Here is a 26,890-nt window from a genome sequence, read left to right as displayed (position 1 = left end):
GCCTGTGTGAGCACTTTCAGGACAGCCAGGGGACTGGGGTGCAGGGAGGTGAGGGCAGAACTGATGGCGCCTCACATGCCCTGCTGAGGGGTTTGTCCTGGTTGGTGTGAGATGCTGCCTGGACAAGCAGCTGTTCTGCAGGCCTGACCCAAGCCACCCTGAGAGCCCCTAGCTGTGCCCACCGCCCCAAGTCAGGAGCTTCTACCCCTACATTGTCAGTTAAACAGGAGGCTTTGGCCAGGCAAGAGCTGAGAGAGGGAAGGTCATAAGTATATAAGAGAAACCCCCAGGACACAGTTTCCTAATCTTCAGCGAAGACTATGAAGGCGGCCGTCCATCTGCCCATCCGCATCTGTCTGTGTGTCTGTACCGCACACGACCTCCCCTGCCATTTGCAGTTGCTCTCCTGCCTGCCAACAGCTCCTTTAGGTCCTGGGCGGGGCCTTCACAGGAACTAAACCCTGGAAAGGGGTCCTCCCTCCTTTCTCTCTCCCTGCCCTTCCCCTGCGGGGGTCCTGCATTCCTCTGAGGGTTCGAACTGCTCTGGCCAAGCCTGTCTGGGAATCTTCCTGTTGAGGCCCACAGGCATAACTTCCCTTTTTCTGTTTCTCGACCCCGTCTGCCACTCCCTCCATATGCCCATAAACTCCGTATTTGAGTTTCTTCCTAAACAATCACCTGCATAACCAGTCCTTCAGATTGTCCTGGAGATTTGTCCAGCAAACTTTCCTGGAGCCCCTGCTGTATGCAGGTCCTTGGGCCAGAGCCTGAGAGTAACTGAAGCCGGGGGTACCCAGGACGGTGGAGCACACAGATGCGGACAGCCAGCGGGGGTCCAGCCCCAGTGTCTGCAAAGGAAGAGGCGGAGAGATTGCCTGTGTCTGGGGCCCGGGCTCCTGGCTGGCTGCCCAGCCCTGCCTCCTGCCACCCCTGTGCTGTGCAGGGCGGGGGGGGGGGGGGGGGGGGGGCAGGATAAACAAAACATGAAGCAGAACTTGGCCCTTAGCAGCTTAGGTCATGGGAGGGACAGTAGCCAACATGTGCCAAATTCCTCATCACTGCCCTCTCCTTCACTTTAGCTTACTTTTTAAAGTCTTCTTCTTTTTAATATAATTAAAAATATAAGCATAGAGTACCAAATTCCAGTCAGTATGGAGTGAGAAGTGACACAACTGCTATGCCACTGCCACCACGGAACCTCCCGCCCCGCCATAAACTACCACGGACGGTTGGTCAGGGGCTTTTCTGCAGACTTTTTCTTCCTGCTCATAAAATAGCAGTCTCTGTGCCCGTTGCCTGGAGCGTGTTGCCTGGCCTACTGTCACCTCCGTGGCCTGTAGAGAGGAGAGGGAGGGAGCCTGGCTGCTCTGGCGAGAACCCTCCCTCCCAGCACTCATAGCTGGGAGGTGGCACTTGGGGTAGCTGAGTCCGTGGCTGGGGAGGGAAGACTCCCCAACTCCTTTTCCTGGCAGTGTCACACAAACTCCGAGGCCATGGGCTGCCCCAGCCAGCACAGCAAAGGAGGCAAGCAGGCTGGCTGGCTCAGGCTTTGCGGTGCAGACAGGGCTCCCCCAAGGGACCCTCAGGATTGAGTTATTTCTGTTTTTGCTCACCTGTTCCCAGCCCTGGGGACAGGGACAGGAGTGAGCTGTGGTCCCTGCCTGCCCTGGAGGAGCTCCCAGACAGGAGTGGGGGAGGCGCCTGCCTCCCTATAGGGACTGTCGCTACCTCGGGTTCTCACAGGGCTCTCTGGTGTATAGAAGGGAGGCCATGTCAGGCTTCAGAGCCGGCCCTAAAGGAGTATTTTAGGGCTGGTGGCAGCCAGGCCGAAGGAAGAGTGTGACCCGGGCTTAGGGAAGCCCCTGGAAGGGAGTGGGTCATGCTAAGGTTCAAGAAGTTCCCTCCGCTCTGGTTTCACTTGATGGGCCTGGAGGTACCTCCCTCTCAGCGAGTGAGAAGTCGAGTGGGAAAGAACTCTGACATCTGTGAGATAGATGCAGACCCTTGGAGCTGCCATTTTGTTTGGAGTGTAATGTTTTTCCTGGTGGGAGCCCTATGTGGATTAAGACACTGAGCTGGTTGAGGATTGGGCCAGGGTGGGGCAGGGAAGGTGCCTGGTGACCTGTGTCCGTGGGTTGGAGAGCCCAGTCTGGGCGGAACATGGGCTCAAGGCACCTGGGCCCTGCCCGTCACTGCTCCAGAGACCTGGATCAGGGTACTTTGTCATTCGTCAATCAGAGCATAGAGCCCTGCCCACCTCCCAGGACTTTCCTGAGGGTCTACCCGACAGTCTTTCCCTTTTAGGACCAGTGGAGCCCAAGCCAGTGTTGGGGGCAGTGAGGATGTTGATGGTAATGAGGACGGTGACACAGACAAGAGGGAATATTGACTGAGCATTCATGTTGTGCCAGCACCATGCCATGTGCCACGTCTCGCCACCACTGCCGCCACCGTCTCCCACCTGCACCGACCCCAGGCTGGTCTCCCACTCCCACCCTTGCTCCCTTTCAGTCTGTTCTCCACAGGCAGCTGGGGCAATCTTCAGCAAATAAGCCCCGCTGCTTGCCCTTCTGACGCCTCAGGCTCCTTCCTGCGGACCGTGCGTGCCCAGCTCCTTATGACCCTCCCGATTTCCCTTCTCTCACTGTCCCCCTACCCTGCCCTTCGAGTGCTCCAGCCCCAGTCTTTGTCCTTGTTCCCTCTTTCTGGAACACTCTTTGTCCAGACACCTGTGTGACTTGCCCCCTCCCTTCATTGAGTGTCAGTCCCAACCACCCTGTTGCACACAGCCGGCTGTGCCCTCTAGCCTACACCCTCCTCCGCGTCTCCTCCCAGCACTGGAGTTCGCCTGATGTTGTTATGCCTGTATTTGTGTACTTCTCCCACACTAGACTGTAAGCCTCAGAGAGTAGGACATGTATGTCTTGATCTGTGACCTGTCTCCGGCACTTGGAGTAGGCCTGCTACAGGGTCAGTGAATGAACAGAGACATAGTTCATTTAGTGGTACTCCATGAGGTAGGCACATTGCTGTCTACATTTCACAGATGAGGAAACAAAGCTGGAAGAGGTGGATTGACTAGCCCAAGGTTGTACAGCTACAACGCCACAGGGCTAGGATTTGAGCCCAGTGGCTGTGGCCCCAGGGCTCTGTCTTAGCCAGGAGAATCTCCCACCTCCCTGGAATCTAGTCAGGCACCCCCTCCCAAAAGGATAGGAATGTGAGGGGGCCCCCGAAAGGCTGGGGGCATGGAGTCCGAGAGGGCAGGGCAGGTCAGGGCCTTGAGTCGAGGATCAGTAATGGGGCCCCTGCATGAGAGGCTCTGAGTAGAGTGCCCGGGCCCCAGCTGCTCCCAAAGACCAGCATCTCCGCGCTCTTGGTGTTGGCCCTAGTTCCTGGCAGGATTTCTGTTACTCAGAGGAGCTCAGGCCTGGCCCGGCCTCCCAGGGCGGAGAAACACATGGTGGGTGAATGTGTGTGTGTCCAGCCTTGCTATTTGCATTGTCGTCACGTCTTCTTAGTCAGCCTATTTCTGGGAGCAATGACTTCATCTCCTGTGATTCTCAACACAGCCATTGTCAGACGTCCATGGAAAGATTGGGCCTGGCACTGTGCTTATTCCCCAGTGAGCCAAGTTAGGAGAGCCAGTTGGCAGGCCCTGGTCTGACCTGGCTTGGGGGCTTATGGTCAGGTCTACCTCCAAGAGATTTCCCAGGCTCACCTTTCGATCTGGTCTCACTGACTGTGGGGAGCCCAGTGCAGCAAATTCCAGCCAGTGCTCCAGCCACGCGTGCTCTGTGTGTCCCTCAGGGGACAGTCATACCTAGTTTCTGCCCTCAGGGGATCCTCCTGGCTGGAAGAGATGATAGGTCAACAGATCCTGCCTTAGAGGGTCTGTGAGTGGACAGAGAAGGGTGTAAGGACTCCACCAGGGCTCGGGAAGGCCCCACAGAGCTGATGGTTGGGCCACAGGGTGAAGGTGAAGGTTTGGGGGGGTTTCCTTGAGGCGAGAGGAGGGGAAGGGCTTGCTGGCTGGCCAGGTGGTGTGTGTCACTGGCCATGGGGTAGTTGTGTGTTGGTCTAGGGAGTGGCAGGGGTAGAGTGGAAGGCAGTGGGAAGGCAGCAGAGTGTGAACTTGATCCTGAAGGTCACTAGGAAGGATTTTAAGAAGAGATGGGGCCTGGTTAGATCAGTGATTTTTAGAAGCAGCTCCTGGGCTGAGTGTGAGGGTGGGCTCGATATTGTGAAATACATACAGTATTTCATTTCCTGGCATTTAACTTAAAATCCCTGGACTCTCCAAAGTGATGTCTTTTTGTATGCTAATGGGCTGACTGATAGCTGGGAACCCCTAGGTAGCTTCGGTATGGGGGCTGGTCACTGGAAAGACTGAGGCAGGTTAGAGGGTTGGGGGTTTCAGCCCACCCCCAACCTCCAGGGAAGGGAGAGGGGCTGAAGGTTAAGTTGATTGCCAGTGGCTGATGATATAATCAGTCATGCCAAGGAAATGAAGTTTTTATAAACACCCAACAGGACAGGGTTCAGGGAGCTTCCAGATAGTTGAATGCATGGAGGCTCCTAAAGGGCACCCGGGAAGGGCATGGGAGCTCCATGCCCTTCCCCATACCTCACCCTACACATCTCTTCATCTGTAGCCTTTGTAATATCCTATATAATAAACTGGCAAACATGTTTCCCTGAGTTCTAGGAGCTGCTCTATCCAGTTAATCAAACCCAAGGAGGGGGTCACGGGAACCCCAGCTTATAGCCAGTCAGAAGCACAGGGAAAACACCCTGGGGCTTGCGACTGGCATCTGAAGGTGGGGGCTGGTCCTGGGCACTGAGCCCTCAACCTGTGGATCTGACGCCACCTCCCAGTAGACAGTGTCAGAATTGAACTGAATTACAGGACACCCAGCCGGTATCAGAAGTGTTCTGCGCTGTGAGAGTATAATAGGAGAAACTGAGTGGGTATCTTTTCTACAGAGGGTGTCTGGGGGGAGGAGGAGGAGGGGCTGGGCCCCATAGTCCCCTCTGTCCTTAAGGGGAAGTGTCTCCTCCCCTGCCCCCTCCCCCATGGTGCACTTCAGGAGCTGGTGCCAAAGCCAGCTGAGCTCTGCCAACTGCCAGGAGCTCCATCCCCCACTGTGGAATGCGGGTGGACTGGGGGTGTGAGGAGGTGGGAGGTGGTGGGGAGTAGGGATTTAGGGTGGTCTCTGGAAAACAATTTGCTGGGCTTGGGCAGCTCTGAAAGGCCGTGGATCTCAGTCCCAGAAAGTACATCATCCCCTGCTCCAGGTTTATTCACAGCTTTGCCTGGAGGCAGGGGGATGGGTTGAATGACCTAGCAGGATATAGTGCTATGAGGGGTAATACACCGTGTCCCACTCTAGGCCAGGACTCATTATCCCACTCCACTCCCCGTCTGGGGATGCCCTCTCAGAGCAGACACTAATGCAGTAGTTCAGGGCCCTGAGCTGCATTTGCCTGTGGCAAATCCCAGCCCCACCACTACCCTGCTATGAGGGGCCTGGAGCAGGTTACTTATGCTGTCTTGGATTTCAGTTTCCCTCTCTATCAAATGGGAACAATAATTGCACCTACTTCCCAGGATATTGGTGAGGATTAATATGTTTTTAGAAAGGAGGGCTTAGCAGAGTGTCTGCACATAGAGGTGCCTGGTGTGCCTTAGTGGTGGCATTGGGGCTGGGGCAAGGGCAGGGGTGACATAATTGTCAAGGTTCCCTTAGGTTTCCAAAAGCCAGGGATGGGGGAGTGAGGAGGGGTGATGGGGGATCCCAGAGGTGGGGCATGGAGGGGCAATTTATGGGACCAAGGAATTAGTGAGAAAAGGAATGAAGGGGGCTGTGCCCAGGGGGTGGCAGGTGAGGAGCTAAAAAATCTGTTAACACTTGTGCATTTCCTTTTCCTTCAATGCTGAGAACCAGCTGCTTGCCTGCCTCTTGCGCAGGCATCCAGCAAGGAAATGCTTTAAAAGGAGGCCTCCTGAGCTGGAGGTGGCCAGGTTCTCCCACAGAGGGCAGTGTGCTGTCTCCATTGTCCCTGAGCCACCACCCATCTTCCATCACATGCCTTTCATGCTCCAGCTGTTCAGCATTGTCTTTTTTGGTAGGAAAATAGTTCAGTTCAGCAAACATTTCTTGAGCATCTTTTGTCTGTTTGGGTCTTTATTGGGCCTAGGGGCTACAGTGATGCTTAAAGTACCAACCCAGCTATCAAGGGGGTAGGAAGATTGTTGAGTTGTTTTTAAAGATCTAAATGCAAAAGCAGCAGTCCTTGGGTGGGAGGCCCTGGATTCTAGGGCCTTGCTCTTCTCCTTTATACCTGTAGGACCTTCCTTAGGCAAAGAGTCTGAGTCTGTTTCTTCAGCTCAGTACCCAGGTCAGTCTCTGATGATGCTTCCAGTGCTAAGACTCAGTGATGAGTTTTGGATTAACTTACTCTGTGTGCTCATCAGGCAGCGAGGTCTGGCTAAGTCCATTTTCAGGGCACAGCTACAAGAGCAGACTCCAGAGGTTAGGGGACTGATCCAAGTTTGAGTCCAGTTCTACTACAGCTTACTAGTTCTGCAACTTTGGGCCAATTACTTCTGTAAATCTCTCTGAAACTAGGTTTTCTCAGGTGTAAGACGGGAATTATGACATATGCTTCCCAACACCAGCACTGAGGGAACTCATGGGTCATATTAATGCCACTGAGTTCCTCCTCTCAAACACAGGGTCTGCTCTATGCCAAGAACATGTCCCCAACCCTTCTACCACCTCCCAGAGCTCCTTGTATCAGGGGAGCCAGCAAGTGAGGTTGGGGAGGCCTAGACTCCACAGGGGCTGGGCAGGAGCTCAAATGGTTTAAAACCTCCTTGAGTATGTACTAGTGTAGAATTCTATCTTGCTTTATTAAGACAGTGTTTGCTAATGATAGTAATAGTGTAAACAAGATTTGGGGATGGGGACAGCCAGGGGGAAGGGGTTATTTAAACATACTTTAAAGAATACCCTTCTCCAGCATTTAAGCAGCACATTTGCATATGTAATGATTGTGCTAATTATAATTGGCCTCCTCTGTTAACAACGAGTTTGCCTGGTTGTGTTACACTATTGTAATCACCCAACCAGAATTCTCTGGCATGCTTTTCATTAGAGATAACAACAATAACAATAATAATAATGTCTATCATTTTTCAGACCCTTGCTATGTGCCAGGCATCCTACCAGGTACTTGACAGTCATCGTCTCACTTAATCTTCACAACAGCTCTGTGTCCCAAAGTTGCTTATCTCCTGTGTACAGAGGGTGAAACCAAGGTACAGAGAGGTTAGGTAACTTCTCTGGGGTCACACAGGTAAGAGCCAAGGAGGAACTGCCAGCTCACAGGCTCTTTCTGCTCTGCTGCTGTACTTTTCTGTGGACACTTGAACACACATCCTTGCCTTTTATCTCTAAGCTTTCTCCTTCTCATTTGGTCCTCTCTGAAACCCCCATTTTGCTGAAGAGGAAGCTGAGACCCTAGGAGGGAGTTGGGGCTGGGCAGGAGGTAAGCCCAAGGCTTACCTCTAACTTCTAGGGCAAAACCAGGCCCAGCAGGCCCATCTGCCTTCCTGCAATGAGGGGTGGAGGGCAACAGCCCTTTGGTGTTGTCCCCTGAAGTCTTGAAGGCATCTGGCCTTGAGGGGAGGGTGTCCCTCACCTCTCCTACTCAAGCAGGGCTAGGCCTGGCCTCTTGGCCAAAGAAAATTATAAGGCAGTAAACAGGTGGGAGGACACTAGCATGTCATAAATTGCTTTGCATACGTCCTCATTAATCAGAGATATAGCACATGGGTGGCTGGTGGCCGGATGTAGCCCACAGACAGGTTTCATTTGGGGTAGAAAGGTTTTATTGTTTTGTTTAAACTTGGTTACCAACACTTAAACATCCCCAAAATATACATCTTAAACATTCACTGAAAATCTAGATTTCTGGCTTCTCTTAAACACATTTGGCAACAGTGGGCCTATGTTCCTGTAGGGCAAAGAACTGGTCACTTCCATTCACCCCAGACTCCTTTTCTCCCTGGAAGTCCCTAATTAGCTACTCCAGCAACTCTGGGGTGTGTGTGGGTGTGGGGGTGTGGTAGTGTTCCCATTCCGCAGATCAGGAGCCTGGGGCCCAGAGGGGACTGACCAGGCCACTCCACAAAGCTGTTCCATCCTCACAGTCCACCCTGCGTGGTTCTCACTTCACCTCACTGCCTCCCAGCCACGTCCGACCCCGCTGGCTGCCCAGGAAAGAAAGAAACCTTTCACAGGCCTAATGACTCAAAAATAACCAACAGTAAGCCTGGGGAACAGTTCCTATCTCCCTCACTCCCTTTCCATCCTTCCCAAGGCCGGAGGGGACATGGGAAACCTATTCATTTAAACTCAATTATTTTCTCGAAGACAGAACGGAACTGAATTGGGTCAGCGGCCGTATTTGCTGTGCTCAGCTGTTTCCTCTGCAACACCATCACCCACTGGGCCTGTTGCTGGGCTCTGTGCTGCCAGGCTTGCCAATTACACCTCCATATCGATGGCCGCTCCTTGGCAAGCCTGGCTTGGGAAGAAAGCCAGTGAGTGAAACCGGTCACCCTCTGCTTGTTCACCCAACAGGCTGTAGGAGCGGGTCCCTGGGCCAGTGTAGGTTCAGGCTCTGGAACCATGTGGTCACCACCTCCTGGGACCCAGGCTTCACGTATGAGGCATTCAGTGTCCAACACACATCTGTAGGGGAGGTGCTTCTCCAGCAGTTTCTGCAGATGAGGAAACTAAGGCTCAGAGAAATTAAGAGCTTGCTGGAGAGGCAGCCTCAGAATCGGATACTGCTAGGGCCTTACAACTATGTGACTTGGAGCAAAGAACTTGGCTGCCCTGCACTTCTGATTCCACATCTGTAAATGAGGCATAACTTGCCGTACCTCTCGGGGCTGGACTGTCCTGATGCACGTGTGATGCACTGTGCCAGTGGCCTGCTCAGGCTTAACCCCCCTGGAAATGGGAAGGGGACTATGTGCCAGGCACAGAACTTGGTGGGGGACACAGATCTCAGAAGAAGGGTATACTGGGACATCCTCCTCTCCGTGAAACTCTCCCCAATTCCCTGCTCCCAAGCTGCAAATGTTGTTCCTGAGTTCATCGGTCCCCTGTCGGGTCAGGCCCTGCACTGCACACTTTTCATAGCTTCCTCTGGGCCCACAGCCAGTTACATGTATTTTTGTTTGGTCCTAGTGTGTGTGTGCCTTCCCCTCTCCACTAAACCACCAACTTCCTGAGTGTAGACCATGTGTCTTATTCACCTGTTTGGTTCCTGGTGTCACTCCCTTCCTAGCTGTGTGGCCTTGGACTGGTTATTTAACCTCAGACAGTGATCCCTCCCCCTCTGACAAATGTTGTGGAGAGAAGGTTAGTTAGTATTGGATGTGACAGCGCTGTGCAACATGGCTGTGTGGGACAGACTCTCAGGAAACATTGGGGGGAAATCAACTCAGAGGCCACCCTTTGACCCTCCTGAGGCAGGGACTTACGAGTGGAGCACAGTGGTTGTAAATGCTATCTTGTTGCAGAAATTGCTGTCTGGTTACGTGGAGAGTGGGGACGGAGTGGCCTCCCTTCATCTCCACCATCTTCTCGCTGCAGTGGGCTGGGCCTTCCCCAAGAATGGACTGCTGCAGCCTCACAGTTATCCCAGATCCCAGTGGTGGGGCTGGGGCAGGTTGAGACCCAGTGGCAACTGCTGTATTCCAGGCACCCAGGTTGTAGTGGGTAGCATTAGATCCCATCTTTTGGCAGTCGTGGGACCTGGGGGTGGAACAGGATCCTCCTGAGCCACCCCTATGATATTGTCACTGGTCTCGGGGTTGGGGGGGTAGGTAAGGAAACAGTTTAGGAAGGTTTGAATTCCCTAACCTTTCAGGAAGCATGTGTGTGAACTTAGGCACTGGGGCCCGGTATAGATATGGTGTGGTGATGGTCGGGCTCCACTGTAGTGGGATGCGGGGCAGGACTTGGGGACTGGGCAGTAGGTGACCTCACCAGAAACACAGAAGCTAAGCTCTGGTGGCATCCCAGTGAGTGCACTGGAGTGTCTAAGGGCCTGGACTTAGGGATAAGGGGGACTGACCTCAGGTTGACTCCAGCACATTGTACAGTAGGGCCAGCAGTCACTGGCTCATAAACTGTAACCAGCTCTCTCCCTTGCCTCTTGGTAACATTCAGGCCCTGGCGCATCATGCTGGGTGTTGCCCAGCACTTGGCACTGTGACAGCCAAGAAAGAGAAATGCTGACCGTGTCTCACTGCTTGTTTGAGTAAATTTACTCTATATTTTTCAGAGGAGGTGTCACATGGGTGGGAATTTACTCCCACTAAATGTTTTGATGGAAACATTACATTTTGGGAGTGAACATGTGTCAACATCACTGTGGGGGAAAGGTTCCAGGATTCTCTGCCAGCTGAAGTCATCACAAGACACTGGTTGGGGGCCTGGCAGATGGGGGTGATGTGATCAGGCTGGTAGTGGGGTGGAGGTAGCCAGATGGGCAGGAGCTGAGGGTCTGAGCAGGGGGGATCAGGTAAGTGGAGAGGAGGAAGGGAGTGGGGAGGCTGTGGGCTGACAGTGTACATCAACCACCCACACAGCTCAAAACAAGGTGAGGGGGGAGCTCGAGGGGTGGGAACAGAGGACAGAGGCTCTGGAATGGTGAGCAATGGCAGCTCAGACCAGAAAGACCGGCTGGGGCCAGATTGTTGAGGGGCCTGGAATCCCAGCTCCCACCAGTAACTAGCTGTGTGACCTTGGGCAGCTTTCCCAACCTTTCTGTGCTTCCACTTCATTTTTAGTAAGATAAAGTGTAGATACCCACAGCTTACGGCTCTTTGGAGAATTAAAGGAGATAATATATGTAAAATACCTCGCACTGGGCCTGGCACATAACAGGTGCCAGGACACATTTGTTGTTTGTTGGTGATGATAAAGCCACACAACCATTGGTGTGCTCACATAAATTAACAGCTGGTGCATTGAAACTACTCCAGAGTTGGCTGTCAGTCTAATACCAAGTTTGTTCTCTCACCTTCAGCTGAGTACAGCAGTGGTCTCTTCAGAAGCCCTTTTCCACGCACAGCCAGGCTGGGGGCTGACTGTCCTCTGCAGGGCATCCCTCTCCCATCCTCCACCTGTTCTGTCCCACAGACTCATCCTGAGGCAGGCGGTGGGTTACAGAAGCACCCTCCTCCTCCAGAAAGAGCCTCTGTCCTCCGCTTAACCTCTAGAAAGAAGAGAGCCATGGTCACAAGAAGGTCTCTTCTCCCAGGGTATGAGCACATCTCTCCCCAAGGGGGTGACCAAGCATTGCCTGGAAGTCTTCCTTCACAGTCTTGGGGCTGACTCTTGTCACTCCAGAAAATGAGAAACTTTTTGAGGGAGGAGGGTTCTAGGATCCCCCAGAGGGCCTAGCCTAATTGGTGGATATCTTCAGATCTGAAAGAAGACATCAGGGCCCTGAGCTCTGGGGAGAAGACTGACTGGTGGTGTGTGTATGTCCATCACACATTTATTGAATCCCATGCCCTGAGGAACGCAAGGAGGGCCTGACAGGTGGCAGCAGGACCCAGGAGAGGGCAGTGAGGCAGGGGAATTGGGGAAGAGAGAGGGAGATTGTGTACTTTCCTGTGCCTGGGGACACGGTGGAAGGCCTCCCATTGGTGGGAGCAGTTGAGCTGGGCCTTGAAAGGTGAGTGAAAATTAGAAATAGGGTTAGGAGGCGAGCCTAGTGGAAGCAAGGCTGTGGCCATGAGACAGGGCAGGGCATGTGTGGGGAAGAGGGGAAAGGAGGGCCTTGTGGCTGGTTACCACTGGTGGAAAGGGAGGAGTGTGCAGGGGGCAGGGAGGCCTGTTCCGTGGATGGCCAGGGTCACGGGAGGTGCTGGAACCAGGAGTGACTGGATCAGGGCAGCCTCTGAAATTCCCCCAGCTACATGTGGCCAAGAATGATCACTATGTACTTGGTACTTTTGTATGTTAAGGATGAATCTGAAAGGAGCCTACAAGAGATTATGCAGACTTCTGAACTGGGGCTTATTGGGTATAGAGGAAGTAACTTATTCAAGGTCAGACAACTGGTGAGTGTGGGTACCCAACTTGGGATGGACATCTTCAGACCCCCAGATGCAGGCTTATTTGCTGTGCTTGTGACCCCCTCCTTTGACAGCTGTCATGCAGCGTAAGAGGCCTGTCATAGGGCCCTGTTTTGTTATAACAAGATATTAGAACTGTGTGGACCAATCAGCAGGAGATGGCTTCCTGACTGGGGTTAATCTAGGCAGGCTTCCAGGAGGAAGGAATATTATTAGAATTGGGAGAGAAAACAAGAGAGGATGAGTAATAGGTGTAAATAATTGTGTGGGATGAGGCACACCTACTTCTAGATGTAGTTGGGTCAACTTGTATGAGTGACTTAGCTTCTCTGGATTTGAGTTCATCTGTAAAGTGGTCACAGTGCCTGCCTTGCCTGTTTGTTGCCATGATCATGAAATCAATGGGAGAAGGCCTGGCTTGGAGCTCGCGTCCTAGAGGAGGTGCTTGGAGGTGGTGCTCAGAAGATACGCTCTGCTTCCTCCCTCCCTGTTGCCTTGGATGCTCTGGGGCTAGAAGAGTTTCTTTGGCCCTAGGACCTTTCTGAGACTATATTCTCACCTCTCCCCTGCTGGGAAATTTTAGCAAGACATTGGATGAACTGAGATGAAAGCTTGCAGGAAAAACCTCTGAGAAGGAAGGGGACAGGACCACCATTAGTGCACTTCTGGTTTGAAGCCTTGCAGGCAGTAGGGGGAGCAGGGGAGCCCTCTGGGCTTTGGGGGACAGATGCAGATGTGGGCAGATGGGGTGGTATAGGATCCCCTGTGCCCAGAATGGCACTGAGTCAGGAGCCTAGGGCCTGGCAAGGGATGGAGTGAGTCAGGGACCTTCCAGGTTGGGGGTCACAGGAAAATCTCCTCACAGTCCTGTGTGGCTGCATACAGTAGGTGCTTGACACAGCCTGCTGCTTAGTAGGTGCTCAGTAATTGTGTGCTGTGGCGCTGGAGCAGACTTCAACTGCCATGGACTGACCTAGGGCCTGTGATGCCTCAGGGTAGAGAGGGAAGGAGCAGGGTAGGAGCCTGGCAGAGGCTCTTGCCCTCCCAGCACTTCTGTCCACCTGTATTGACCTTGAGGGGTCGGATTCCCCAAGCCCATTGCATCAGGAAGCTCTGCAGCGGCACCCTGGTGAAGGCAGTTTGATTAGCCCCTCTGGGTAGTGGCTGTAGGGGAAGGAGGTATGATGCCCTGCCTATGGTAGAGGCTCAATAAGTGGAGACTGGTGCTGTGGCTTCTCTAGTGGGATGGGAAAGGGAGTGACCCCAGGCAAAAGTATTTGGTTGGCTGGGTGTGCCCTTCTCAGAGGGATTTGTTTCAGTGAGGGCCCGGTGAGATCCAAGGATGAACCTCCAGGCGAGCTGGTAGGGTGGCCCAGTGGTCCCAGTGGTCTGTCTGTCCCCAGGCTTTTGGGCCCATCAGAGCACCTGGACTGCTCACCAGCGTGTCTCCTCCCTCCCTGCACTGAACCTCCTCCTTCTGTCCTGCTGGCCAAGCCTGACGCTTCTTCCTACAGAAGAGAAAACCGCCTTGGGGCAGAAACTGAACGCTGGAGTGCTGCCTGGGAGTCTAGTGCCCTCCCAGCAAGGGGAAAGCAGTCTAGTCCCAAATCAGGGTGGGGGAGTCGGGAGCCCGGCTTCCCCTGGGGCTGTGCCCTTCTGCCCAGGTGACTGGTAGGCAAACCCTTGGCCTTGTCTGGACCTCAGTTTGTGTTTGCTTTTAAAAATGTTGGAGGGGGGTGGGATTAAAATAAATAAATAAATAAATAATGTTTGAATGGAAATGCGGGGGAGGGAGAGTGCTTGCCTTAGTGGGTCTCTGGGCTGCGCTGGTCCGAGCCTGGTGAACCTGGGGTGTGGCCGTCGCGGGACGGCGGCGGCGCCCGCCGTGCAGCCAGCAAGAGAGTGGTTGTCGGGGCCGCCGGGGTCGCGGGCTAGCGCGGAGGTGGGGAGGAGGCTTCCTAGGCGGAGGCCCCGGAGCGCAGCGGCCGATGGCGATCGGAAAGTGGCTGCAGCTGGGGGTAGCTGGCGGCAGAATGTCAGCCGCCGCCGGGCCTGGGAAGGGTCGGGCCGGGGCGGCGGGGTGGACTGGGTGGGGCCGCTGGGCCTGGGCGGGCTGGGGGCGGGCCGGCCGCTTCCGGCCTGGGGACAGTTTGGGGCGTGGCGTCGCCTGATGGGAGTCGGGAATGCTTTGCCAGCAGGGCCGGGAAGAGGAGACGTTGGCGCGCCCCCAAGACTTTTGGTTACCCTGGGTCCTGCTTAACACAGTCTCAGACCAGCAAGAAAATGCATTCATTCATTCAGTACATCTGTCGAGTGCCTACTTTGTGCCAGGCACTGGTTCGAGGTGTGCTAGGCTTACCCGGGTGAACAGGTCCCTGTTCTCGTGGACCTGACCTCCTCTTGGTGGATGAAAGAAAAACAAGATGACTTCAGAGCAGTGCTATGAAGAAAATGAAGCAGGGCGATAACGTGGGGGGTGGGTGGGAGTTGCCACCTTAGATAGAGTAGTAAGGGGAGGGCTCTTCTGCCACGGGACTTTTGATCTGAATACAGAAAGAGGAGGAACCAGCCGTGCCTAGAGCCTAGAGCCGGGGCAGAATGGAGGGACTGGCAAGTGCAAAGGCCCAGAGGCGGGACTTGGGGCAGAATATGACCCTGGGCGGAGTCAGCAGTTTAGAAGAAGAGCCTGAAAGGGACCTCAGGCGGGACTTGGGGCAGAATATGACCCTGGGCGGAGTCAGCAGTTTAGAAGAAGAGCCTGAAAGGGACCTCTGGGCTGGGGCTCGCTCCTCCCCCCTGCTTTGCTGACCCAGAGCTCTTTGCTCGGGTGGGGCCTGCACTGGTAGGTGAAAGCAATTGTTTGCTTTCAGGAGTTTTTCTAGATTTCTTGGACCAGAAGGTTGTGCCATGTGGTTACCTGTATGGAAGACTGTAATTTTCCACTTGTTTCCTGGAGGACCTAGAGATCTCTAAATGTTGTCACTGCTGTGTTTTTTAAGTCATTTTTGAAATTTCAACGGGAAAGACACAGATTCAGCATTTGCTTTGCAGGAAGGGGAAGCCCTGGTGGTCTTACCTCTTAGATGCCAGCCCTGGCTGAGAGGCCCCCTGATCTGGCCTGGGCACACGCAATCCTTGGGAATGGGCCTTTGTGGCCTCGGACTCCTCGGTGACAACCTTGGCAAGATTCTGGGCCGGGCCAGAGGGGCTGTTCAGTGGAGACCCGGCCATCCTTGGAAGCCAGATCTGGTTCCCAGGCCTCAGGTACCCAGACCCAGATCAGCGGAGAGGCCTGCGCTCCTGCCACAAAGGTCTGTGCGAGGCTCTGCTGGAGGGAGGAAGGGGGCTTAGGAAATTTCCTCCCAGGTAGGTGGGTCTCCAGCCAGGTGTGGTGTCAGCCAGGCCCCTGATGGGAGTGGGTCGGGGCTGGAGGGTGAGCGGCTGTTTCTCCTAGGAGGCCTGGCCCAGAACCCAAGCTGCAGTTGGAGCAGGGCTCCCTGAGCTGCCCAAGTCAACAGCCGGCTCACCCAGGCCCCTTCGCAGCCGGACCTGGGGACTGAATGGGGGACCCTCTCAGGGGCTTAGGAAGAAAAGTGAGGGTGGGGGCTGGGGTTGCTTGACTGGCTCCTCCTGGGAACCAAGCCCTGCCCTCCAGGAGTTTCAAGTCTGGGTGTGGGTAGGGGGCTGGGGAGAAGGCCTAGGGCACAGCACAGAGGAGGCAGAGGCAGCCAAGGCTGTGGGGCACCTGGGAGGTGGCTGTCCAGGAGCCTGGCTGCTGACCTCGGCTGTGAGCAAGGGCCCTTGACCCCTGGCTGCAGAGCCAGTGAGGGCCCAGGGCGAAGCTGCTGGGTGCCTCTGCCACTCCAGTTGAGAGTTGCTGCCTCTCTGAGACAGATTTAATAATCCATGTCTGTCTCTCTCGTGGTTAGTATTGCAGGAGAGAAGCTTTACTTCTAAAACTTTTATTGATCCAGACACTAATAAAAAGTAAAAGGGTTTTTCTTTTTTTCCTGCTAGAGCAAAGAACATCAGAGCTCTAAAACACAAATTTGTTTTCCTCCTCCCTAGATTTGGGAGGGGAGTGTGGGTGGCCTTGTTCAGATCTCACCTCTTCAAGAAGCCTTCCCTGATTGCTCAGGCCTGCAGCACTTGAACAAAACTACCCCCAGTGTCTGTCTTTCCCCTGAAGGGCTGGGACTACCAGTCTGGGGTGTTATCAAAGCCTTCCTTATCTACCTGGGGAGAGGCATTGAAGGCATGAATCTGGATTTCTTGTGTCTCTCTGGGTTTGGTTCTTCGGCCACCCTGGTCTTTGTTTTTGCATATTCATTCCATAGGTACTCACTGAGCTCTTCCACCATGCCAAATCCTCTCTTAGGATACAGAAATACAACAGACATTACCTTCTGGTGGGGGAGACAGATAAGACTAAATAAGTGGAGAAACAAAGTAATTCCAGATTGTTGAAGTTCCCCTACTGAAATGTAAGTCAGGGATTTTCCACACCTCCCCCCCGCCCCAGGCAAGGTCTCGAACAATGGTGTCATCATAGCTCACTGCAACCTCAAACTCCTGAGCTCAAGTGATCCTCTGGCTTCAGCCTCCAAAGTAGCTGGGACTACAGGCTCCAGCCACCACTCCCGGCTAAGTTTTTTTTTTTTTTTTTTTTTTTTGTAGAGAAGAGGTCTTGCTATGTTGCCCAGGCAGGTCTTGAACTCCTGACCTTAAGCCATCCTCCTGCCTTGGCTTCTCAAAGTGCTTGGATTACAGGCACGAGCCGCTGTGCTTGGCTGTAAGTCAGGGACTTTTGTCTGCTTTGTTCAGCACCTGTATTTTCAGTAACTAAAATAGTGCCTGGCATATAGTTTGTGTTTAATATTTGCTAGCTGAATGAGCAAGATGCTATGAAGGAAACAGGTGGAGTGTTTCACTGGGGAGTAATGGAGGTAGGGCAGAGCTGGTTGTAGATTGAGCAGTCAGGAAGGATCAAGCTCTAAAAGATGCCAGAAACCCACCGTTGAGAGAGTGGACTAGAGCAAAAATTCCTGGCCTGGGGAGCAGCAAGTACAAAGGCCTTGAGGCAGGAAAGCAGAAGCTGGGGGAGGGGCATTGTTGGATGAGGTCAGAGGGTAGACAGGCCACTCCTGCCAACTTCTGAGTGCTGATTTCTTCAGAGTGCTATAGGTAATAACTGAAAGCTTTTAACTCTGGGAGTTAAATAATTTGATTTGCATTCCTGAAGGGTTCCCTGATCCCCTGGTGGAGGTGGGGGGAAGTGGATGTGCTGGGTGTGGGGGTGCTATCTGGACTGTGGCTGCTGGGGGAGGAGGGAGAGGAGTACAGGAGAGCCAGGGATTTCAGAGGGGGTGGCAGCAGGATTTGCTGGTGTATTGGATTTTAAAAGCGAGGGAAAGGGAGGGTTCCAGGCTTTGCCACCGAGACACGCTCGTCTGGACGTTTCAGCCTGGAAGTTCTGTGGGGTGTCCAAGAGGAGATGTCAGGCCAGCATTTAGATACTCAAGTCTGGAGCTCAGAAGAGGGCAGGGCTGGAGAGACAAATTTGGAGTCGTGAGCACTGGAGGTATTTAGAACTACGGGGCGTGGATGAGATCACCAAAGGAAAGGGCTTTGCGAGGGAAGAGTGCCTTCAAAACCTGAGCCCTGAGGAACGCAGACACCTGGAGAAAAGGTGGTGAGAGAGCAGTGGCTATGACAAGGCCAGAGCGGGGTGGTCTGTGTTCAGGGAGGGAGTGAGGAGAGGGCAGAAACTGCGATTGGCTCTGGCATCACCAGGCCTTTGGTGCCCTGGAGGCAGTGGCAGTGGAAGCAGTGGGCAGAGACACTGGTGAGGACTGGGCCAGTCTGGAAAGCCGAGGATGGGAGGGCTTATGGTGTACGGGGGCTTCGGTTTACCGTCAGCTCACCCAGTGGATCCCAGGCCTAGGTATGCTTCGGAATTTTCCTAGCAGAACCCCTTAGCAGATTCGGATTCACTTTTTCCAAACCCTGCTGTGTGTCGGACCCTGTCCTCCCCCTGCCAGCCCCATTCCTTGCCCCAATCTCTCTCTGGGTCCAGGGCTCCTACATGAGAGCGTCCTAGAGCCTGGCTTGCTCCAAGGGTCTTTCCCAGAGCGGAGCGAGACTTCTTTACACTAATGGCATTTCTCTGGAAGGCTTCTTTCTGGCTTTGGCTTCTGGAGAAGTTTGAGACTTTTTAGTATATGTGCTGCCAAAGCGAGCACTATTTGAGATTTTTCTACGGAACGTTTTGGTGGTCAGGACCTTTACCTCCCCAAGGTTTGCTGGCTCTGGGGAGAGTGTAGAATGTATTTGGCCTGGGGACAGCCCAGGGTGTGAAGGACCTCTGGTGAGTTCTCAGTGTCTGCTGAATGAATGGCACTCAGATATTTGAGTCTTTTGGGTTCCCAGTTGTTTTGTTAAATGCTTTTTCTGCATCTGGTTTACCCTTGTTTTTACATGTTACCTACAGAGGATGGTGTATTACCTCATTTTATATGTGAGGAAACTGAGGCTCAGGAAAGTGAAAGGACTTGCCCAGAGTTCCACAGTTGCTAAGTAACACAACCAGAACTGTCGCTTGGGCCTGCAAAACCCCCAAATCAGGCCTCCCCTTACTGACTGATGAGCCCTATGGCGGGCTGGCAGTGGTGGGGTTTAAGGCACCTGGGCCTCCCACTGCCCCTCAGGAATAGTGGCCATATGCTCTGCCAGAGCTGTGGGGCATTCCGCCTGCCTCCGGACCACCTGTTTCCTCTGATGCAGCACACCCCCACCCCATACACACCAGGTGCATTAGGTGCCGGGAAGATGGGATGAGGCAGGCCTTGAACCTGGCTAAGCCTTGGAGATGCTTGTGGCAAAGGGAGCACCTGGCTCCTGGGGAGGCTGCGCAGCAGGTGTGTGGGTGGCGTTCATGGCTGATGCCGAGCTCCCCAAAGCGAGCTCACCGGGACCACATGCCATGTCCACGTCTGAGGAGTGGGTGTAGACTGAGACCCAGAGAAGGCTGAGGGCGGGGTGGGGGCCCACCTGGAGAGGTGAAGCGTTCTGCTGGCTGCTGAGGGGCCCATGTGGGGGCCTGGCTTTTCTCCTCCTACCCAGCAGACCTCACTTAGCCTGGGGCTGGGTGGCCCAGGCAGGCTGTTTTCAGGCTTCAAAGGATTTGGCCCAGAGCCCAGCCTTTCTCAGTCTTTATCACCTTCTGGCCTGGCTCCTTCTGAGGAAGGGCAGGCATTTGAGAGGTGGCAGAGGGTAATCCTGCCTGGTGGTCACTGAGGGTCCTTTTACAGAACGAAACTGCTACCCAAAGAAAGAAATGACTCGCCCAGGTCACTACCCAGGAAGCTAGTTTCCTGTTTTGTGCCTCCTACCACATCCTGGGGCAGAAGACTGGCCTTTGTTAGGTGCTCACGCTGAGCCAGGCTTTGTTCTTTATCCTCCTTGCATCCCTGTGAGGGAAATATTAATACTATTATTATTGTTATGCCCATTTTACAGAAGAGGAAACTGAGGGAGGCTCTGAGACATGACTTAACTTGTCCAAGACCACCCAGGTTGCAAATGGCACAGTCCAGATTTGAACTCAAGTCTGGCTCCAGAGCTTGTGTTCTTAACCATCAAGCTACACAACCTCAAACTGGTTTGACTTCTAGGCTCTGTAGAAACAGAATGAGGATGCCAAATCCTTGAACAACATGGCCCCTGTAGAGTTGGGCCTGAGAACTCCACCTGGACTTGGATTTTCTAATAGAGGATAGTCGCACAGCACCTACTGCGTGCCCGGCCACTCCAGGTGCTAGGAAGGCCCACCTTTGTTGGAGGACTTCTTAGACCAGGTACTGAGGTGCAGACAATCAAGTCTCTCCTTCCCACTGCTGTTCCAGCAGCTGGGCAGGCCCTGCCCCCGCTCGGAGCCTAGGGGCCCCAGGAGAGCCCCCATTCCTGTGGACCATGGAGGGGGGTCTTGGCCAGCTTGCCTGAGCCTGGGGCTTGGAAGGACAGTTGCCCCCTCCTGCCTCAGTTCCCCTCAACTGCCTCTGGCCATGCAGCCTGTTTGGGAAGGGACTGAGGGCCTGGGGTGCAGTGCCCCCACCCCTGCAGGCTGGCACACCTGCCTCTTCCCCCTTATCCTCTCTCCCCCTCCTTCATTTTTCTCTGCCCTCGCCTTTCCCTGGCATTTGTCTGTCTCCTTCTGTGTTGTGTCAGAAGCCATGGTTCCAGTCTTCTCATCTGGAAGATGGAGGAAAAGGTAGAACCGACCTCACTGGGTTTTGAGGCACAGGCTGAAACCCCCGAGGCTGGGCCCCTGTGTTAGATGACTCCTCCTCACCCCCTTCTTTTTCCTCATGAAGGAAAGGTGCTGGGGTGTGGAGCAGGTGCGGCTGGGGTCAGGGTGGGCAAAGCTGGACCTCTAGGGAGGGGCAGGTGGGAAAAAGGATGGGACTTTGGTGGAGCTGGTACGGGTGACCCGCCGTGAAACCCTGGGGAGCTGCTGGGCCTCGGCCAGACCTCAGCTTCCTCATCCGGAAGGTGGGGCAGTGGCAGTGCCTGTCTCGTGGAGTTGTGAGGAATAAGGAGACACTGCTATAAAGTGCTAAGTGCTGTGCCTAGCGCAGACTGAGTTTTCAAAGAGGGCTACCATTCCTGCTCTTCCTCTTGAAATTTGGCCTCATTGTTTTTGTTTTAGGGTTCTTTGGGACCTCCAGGTGAAGTTTGGAATTTTACTATTGTTCATTTTATCTACAATTATCCTTAGAAGCCCAAGGCTTCTAATCTAATCACGACTTTTGGGTTTTTGTTTTTTTGTCTTTTTGCTTTCCTGTTTCCTGTACAGAAAAACGGATCTGTATCTTTAAGTCCCTGGCAGGCCCAAGTGGGACACTGGCCCTTTAAAAGCACATTATGGAGAGTTGGAACGCAGCCTTTGTTTAACTAGCCATGATTAGTCCCAGCGGACTGGGCTGGAGTGGTGTGTCTAGGAGAAGAGCAGGGCTGGCCTGGCTGGGCCAGTGGGGGGCAGCGGGCCTGGCTGGCCGGCCAGCCCTCCCCTCGGCTTCCCCTGCCCAAGCCCCGCAAGCCCGGTGGCCTCGCTGAGGGATGGTGAGTGGCCTAAGCAGAGGTTGGAACGAGGGAGGCTGGGAAAAAGGGAAAGGATGAGGCAGCCTCAGACCCAGGGAGACCTGGATGAGCTGGGCAGCAGTGGGCACTGGCAGAGAGTGGCTGTCACAGTTGTCAGATCCTGGGAGGGACTCGGGTTCCCCAGGGGTGGTGTCTCTGCACGGACATCCACCACCAGCCCAAGGTAGAAGTAATTAATTAGGATAGTCCTGCCAAAAAGTGGAAAACCAAGAAGAGTGCTGTTGCTGTTTTTAGTTTTTAAAGTGAGAGGAAACCGTTGTCAGTTGCTCCTTTCCGCAGGCGCCGATGGCCTCTGGGTGCTCTGTCGTGGAGAACCGGGAAATGCCAGGAACTGCTGAAAAGTTTTCTGAGCCGAGAAACGTGGCCTTTGCTCTGAGTCGCCCAACCCTAGGCTGGCTGGGTGGGGCTATACTGGGGTTTGGGGTCTATGTCATCTCCTCCCCAGCCCCCCAGTGGGACTCTCTTTCATTCTCTTCCCTTCCTGTGTCCGCTCCCTAATCATGGGACCCAGGTCCCCTGGGTGGGGTGGAGGGGTGGGAGGGGGTGGTAGACTGGGAAGGCTGGGTCTAGGCCAGCGGTGTGTTTTGGCTCCGGCTTAAATACTTGAAACAATTGTCAGAAGCCCAGTCACTTTGGTGTGGCAGAGTCTTTACTGGGGAAGTATCTCATTTCTGGAGAATCAAAGGATTTGGCTTGTTACAGCCAAGACTTGGTGCCTGTTGGTCTGGTCGGGGCGGGTAAGACTGCCTACCAGTAGGTGTCCTTCTCACCATGTTCCAGAGTCACCGAGGAGGTGACAAAGGCAGGGCTCGGAGCAGTTCTGTCGATCCAGGATCCCTGTAGTTACTGAAAAGTTGGAGCATTTGATCACACAGTTTTTGTGGTTTGGTGAAAACCTGAGGCACTGACAGTGAAGAGTGGAGTTGAAACCCAGATGCCAGGCATCCTGCCCCACCTTTGTGCCTGTGAACTGTGACCTTGATCAAGCTACTTGACCTCACTTGTGTATTGGAGGGTGGTGCATAGGGGCAAACCCTGGAGGGAGTTGTCAGTTCTTCTGGGAGGGCTTCTTGGAGGTGGTGGCAGCCTTTGAGCTAGGCATAGAGGATAAGGCAGGCTCAGCTGCGGGGAGTGCTGCACCTTGAACACAGGTGGCAGCCGGGTGAGATGAGCTAGATGAGGCTGAGCAGAACCAGCATGGCTGGATTGGTACCTTGGAAGCTGGATTTTAAGTTCATGCTTTCTTAGTTGGAAATGCTTGGGCCAGGTGGCAAATGACAGGGCCAGCTTAACCTAAAGCCAGCCAGTGTGAAATGTGAGAGAAAAGGGCGACCCCTGAAATCTGGCCTTGGGGAAGCCCCTTGAGATTTCCGAGCCTCAGTTTCCTTAACTATAGTTAGCTGTGCGAGGGTCTGCACTTCCCAGGTGTGCTAAGTGTGGTGTGGTGTGGTGGCATGGTACTTGTGGGCCACAGATGGCTTTGGTGCACGGTTGCTAGGGGCAGGAGGAACTTGGCAGCCACATGCCTGGTTTTCTTTGACATCGTTTCTCTGTGTTTCTGCCCATGCCAGTGCCCTGGTAGCTCGTGGCTTGTTGGCAGCCACCCTCTCCTGCTGCTCTGCTGCTGTTGAATGCTCCTGGCTGCCACCTCCTAGTTACAGTCTGAGGCAGCGGCTCTGATGCCCCACGGGGACTCCCAGACCTCAGGCTTTGGGAGGAAGAGGCAGCCGCGGTCCCTAGGCCCACAGCCCTCCAGGCCGGCACACTGGAGGCGCTCAGTAACTATATAAGGGCGGCCGGAGTAACTCAGCCCAGGAGTGGGGGTGGGGGACGTTAGCGAAATGAACCTCAGCAAACTGGTGGGAGGTGAGGGTGGCCCATCTGACAGGGGAGGTGCAGGAGAGGCCCATCAGGGCCAACCTCCCTGGCTCAGCGCTCCTTCCCTTCACGTCTTTGCTGCTTTGTCTCTCTAAGGTCAGACTGCTAACAAGAAGGAGGCCCTGAGTGGTGGCTGGGGTGGACAAGATAGCTAAGCTGGGGATGAGCATCAGGACTGGAGTCTAGAGTCCCAGCATTTGTGTCCTTCTTCGCTGGGGGTCTTTGAGTGGTCAGACGCTCTCGGGGCAGGGGTGGAGCAGGCGAGGTGGTCTGGGGTTGGTTGGCAGAGAGGCTTTTTGAGAGCTCAGCTGTGGGGAGAGGCAGGGAGAATCTGCCTGCTACACAGGGCGAGGGAGGGATCTTGGAAATGTCCCGGGCCCAGGGAGAAGCCAGGAACATGCAGAGAAGTGCTGGGGGAGGGGACAGAATGTCCAGGGAAAGGCAGTTTCAGCACAGCCTGGGCAGGGCAGGGGAGCAGCCAGGGCTGATCTCGGGGCTGTGTGTGGAGAGCTCACTGCTGGTCAGGCAACCCCTACAGTCAAAGGTGGTGTCATCCCCATTTTTTAGATGAGAAAACTGAGGCACACAGGTTAATTAATTTGACCAAGGTCACAGAGTTTTGTTTGTGTGTGTGTTTTTAAGGAAGGATACCTCCTTACCTCATCCAGCCAGCATAGTGCCAGGAGCTGGGGCTGTGCGACAAGTGGCTGGTCCTTGGTTGAGGCAAGGCCTGGTCCCCAGGGATGGGGGAGGAAGGCAGTCTGTAGATCACACTGTCACCCTAACGTGAACGGCCTGGACCATCCCGAGAGGCCATGTGGCATGGCACCCAGGTCTTGAGTGAAGGAGATGAGATGGGAGAAGATGCTGCTTCTCCCCCCACATTCTGTGGAGGGGCTGGCATGAGCCAAGGAGGGCTTCCTGGAGGTGGAGAGCTGGTAGTAATTAGATAAGCCAGAAGGGAAGCCTACTTCCTGGGGAATGGAAAATACTTGGTTTTCAGCTCATTCATTGTTTTTGTTTCATTGTCCTTATCCACTTGAATATTTGCAATCCCTGGTGGGAGTGGGGAAACCAGTCAGAAACCAGTCCCACACTTGGTGTGAGCCGTCAGACCAAGGGGATGTGTGGTGTGTTCACGTGTGAGGAGATGGCTACAGACTGAGCTGAAGGGGGACACCTGGGCCAGGGTCTTGAAACATTCTCTGAGTGGTCCCAGAGGAGAAGGTACGGCCCGGCAGTAGGCACCAGAGTCTGGGAGCACCTGGGCTGCTGCAGGCGTGGCTGGGGGTGGAGCAGGGGTTCTGGAGGCTCTGGGCTGAGGAGGGGGGGAGCAGTCACCTTCCTAAATGTTGAGAGGCCAGGCCAAGCCTGGCAGTGTTTTCTGGAGACCAGGGAGGAGCCGGAGAGCTGTTCGTTCTCAGAAGCCCTCGGCTCACTTTCGATTTGCCCACATCTCATCCTAGTCAATGAGAGTTCCTTAGATTCTCTTCTTTTAAAATTCAGGGCACTTCGCTGTTCTACTGAGGTTTATGAATGTTTAAAAACTGCTTTGTGGTCCCCAAAGTAATTTGACAAGTCTGACAGCTATTGATTAAAAACCCAAAATTATTCAGGCTGCAGAATGACTTGGGGTATTAGATGGAAAGTTTTTTGTTTCTTCTCTCTCTGCCCCCCCTCCTTCCCCCTAAAAAGAAATAGGATGTGGAAAGGTAAATGTGTTCCCAAATGTCTTTTGAAAACTTCATTAGGCCTGTACAGTTATACTGGAAAGGGCAGGGTGAGGTCTGGCAGATGCTGAAGGCGGCCTCTCTCTTGAGGACTCAGCACCAGCACCCCTCGCACCCCCGGACTCTCCAAGCCTGCTAGCAGTAGTGATGGTAGGGGCTGCGATGGCGTATGGTTCCTTATGTTATAGGGTGTTGGCACGGGGGTTTTGTGGCTCTCTCTGAAGTAGCTCATCATGTGAGGAAACAGCACCTAGAGAGGGAAGGGAACTTGTTCAGGTCTGGGTCCAAAGAACGAGTAGGCCCAAGGTCACAGGCTGATTAAGGGTAGAGCCAAGATAGGAACCCAGGACTCCCTCAGTAAGCGGGACGGTCTCTTGCTGGGGCATTAGGCTGATTGGATGCCCGGCCTCCAGGCCTGGCTCAGTACAAGATAGGTGCCAGGACTGTCCAACAGAGGGTAGTCAGGCCAGTAGGATGCCAACTTTCACTTCTGGACTATGTGACCTGGCAAAGTCACTCCCTCTCTGGAAGCCTTAGTTTCCACTTTAGTAAGATTGTGTTTTAAAGTTTCCTTCATGGATTCCCTTGGATTAACTGGAGGTGTGTATGGGAAAGGTTGCCCTGTGAGCCAGGGCTCAGCACACCTGAGTTGGAGTTCCTGCTCTCCCTCTCCCCTGGGGGGTGCTGCCTTTGTGCCATGAGATGATGTGGGTACTTTGGTAAGAGTGTTGATCATGCAGCTGCGCACATCGTAGGTACTTGGTAAGTGGCTGTTGGGTCCGGGCTACCACAGTGTTGTTCATTTGGTCAGCATATATTGGGCACCACAGGAGGCCAGGCTGCATTGTAGCCAGAGCAAGCGATAAGCTACCCCATCCTCCTGTTTTGATTGCCAGGGTGTGGACCCTCCTCTTTGCCAGCTCAGCCCTGTGGTGTGGGGGGAAACACAGGCTGCCAGGAGTAGAGTGAGGGCAAGAGTCCAGGTGACTCCCTGCCTCCCAGCCCAGGGCTCAGTGTGTGTAGGGGACATCAGGAACGACTCTGCTAGGACCTGCCCTTTGCCTTGGCGTGAGGGTACCCTGGGTTGAGAGGAACCATGCCTCCAGCCCTGTCATTCCCGGAAGCCTTCCCAGGCAGTGGGGCCAGCCTCCCTGCCTTTTTAGGACAGACTCTGTCTCCCCAGGGCCCTGGGGGCCACAGGCGGCTGCATTCTTCTCCTCCCCCCTGGGACCACAGCTGGGCCAGGAGTGCATGCTGGCTTTCTCAGCAGCCAGTTCCCAGGCCAGCAGGGCAAGGCTGGGCCTGGGGAGAGCTGGCTCTGCTGGGCTTCGCAGGCGGGGTGCTGCCCTGTTGATGTGCTGCGGTTCGGTTCCCAGCGCATAAGCCCCCCATCCCGCTCCGCTCCAGGACTGTGTCCAGACTCTGTCTCCTTCCCATGTAGGCAGAGATTTCCAGCACAGCCCCTTGGGCCTGCTTAGCTGGGATGGGCAGAAACAGGATTGGCGTGTTCTGACCTGATAGGGCCCGGAGAGTTTGCTGAGGTTTTGACTCCAGAACCAGCAGGTCCCGCCACCTTCAGGTGGGCACCGATTCTATGCGACAAACCTTGTCCAGGATTTCTCCCCTCTCCAGGACTGGTTGGGGCAGTGGGCAGTGGCATAGGACCACATGAGAGTACGGGTTGAAGACTGGGGCTGGGGACTGCTATGCTTGGTAGTCATAGGCAAAGGGGCCACAGTTCTGCCCCCTGCCTTCAGGCATTTTCTCTTCTCCTTTCACTCTCTTCTCCTTTCATTTCACTTTAAGAAATTAAGGGCTTTTTATAAAAAATTTGAGGCATCCCAGAGCATTTGGGCAGATGTGGTTGGTCCCCATTTTGCAGATGGGGAAAACTGAGGCATGGAGAGAAAGTAAGGAATTTGAGTCATCAGGGGAAGGGAACAGGGAACAG

General features: G+C 54.2%; 1 protein-coding gene across 12 annotated transcripts in view; it reads left to right on the top strand.

Moving 5' to 3' along the window:
• The window catches only part of LOC123646478 (DAB2 interacting protein), a 163,565-nt gene that overhangs the window by 101,717 nt on the left and 34,958 nt on the right, over window positions 1-26,890 (top strand). The window contains exon 1 of one of the 12 annotated variants that reach the window (XM_045563502.1): window positions 12,060-12,157. The exons of 9 other annotated variants lie outside the window; for them this stretch is intronic. In XM_045563502.1, the coding sequence (XP_045419458.1) occupies window positions 12,063-12,157 (95 nt within the window). In that variant the 5' untranslated portion in view covers window positions 12,060-12,062. Of the gene's footprint in view, window positions 1-12,059; window positions 12,158-14,901; window positions 15,484-21,119; window positions 21,293-26,890 lie in introns of those variants that run through there. 2 more of the 12 variants (XM_045563499.1, XM_045563507.1) reach the window with 2 other exon arrangements.

Source organism: Lemur catta, chromosome 10, assembly GCF_020740605.2.
Source record: "Lemur catta isolate mLemCat1 chromosome 10, mLemCat1.pri, whole genome shotgun sequence".
Taxonomy (NCBI): Eukaryota; Metazoa; Chordata; class Mammalia; order Primates; family Lemuridae; genus Lemur; species Lemur catta.
The sequence above is the reverse complement of the archived record's forward strand: the minus strand, read 5'-3'. Positions and strand labels throughout refer to the sequence as shown.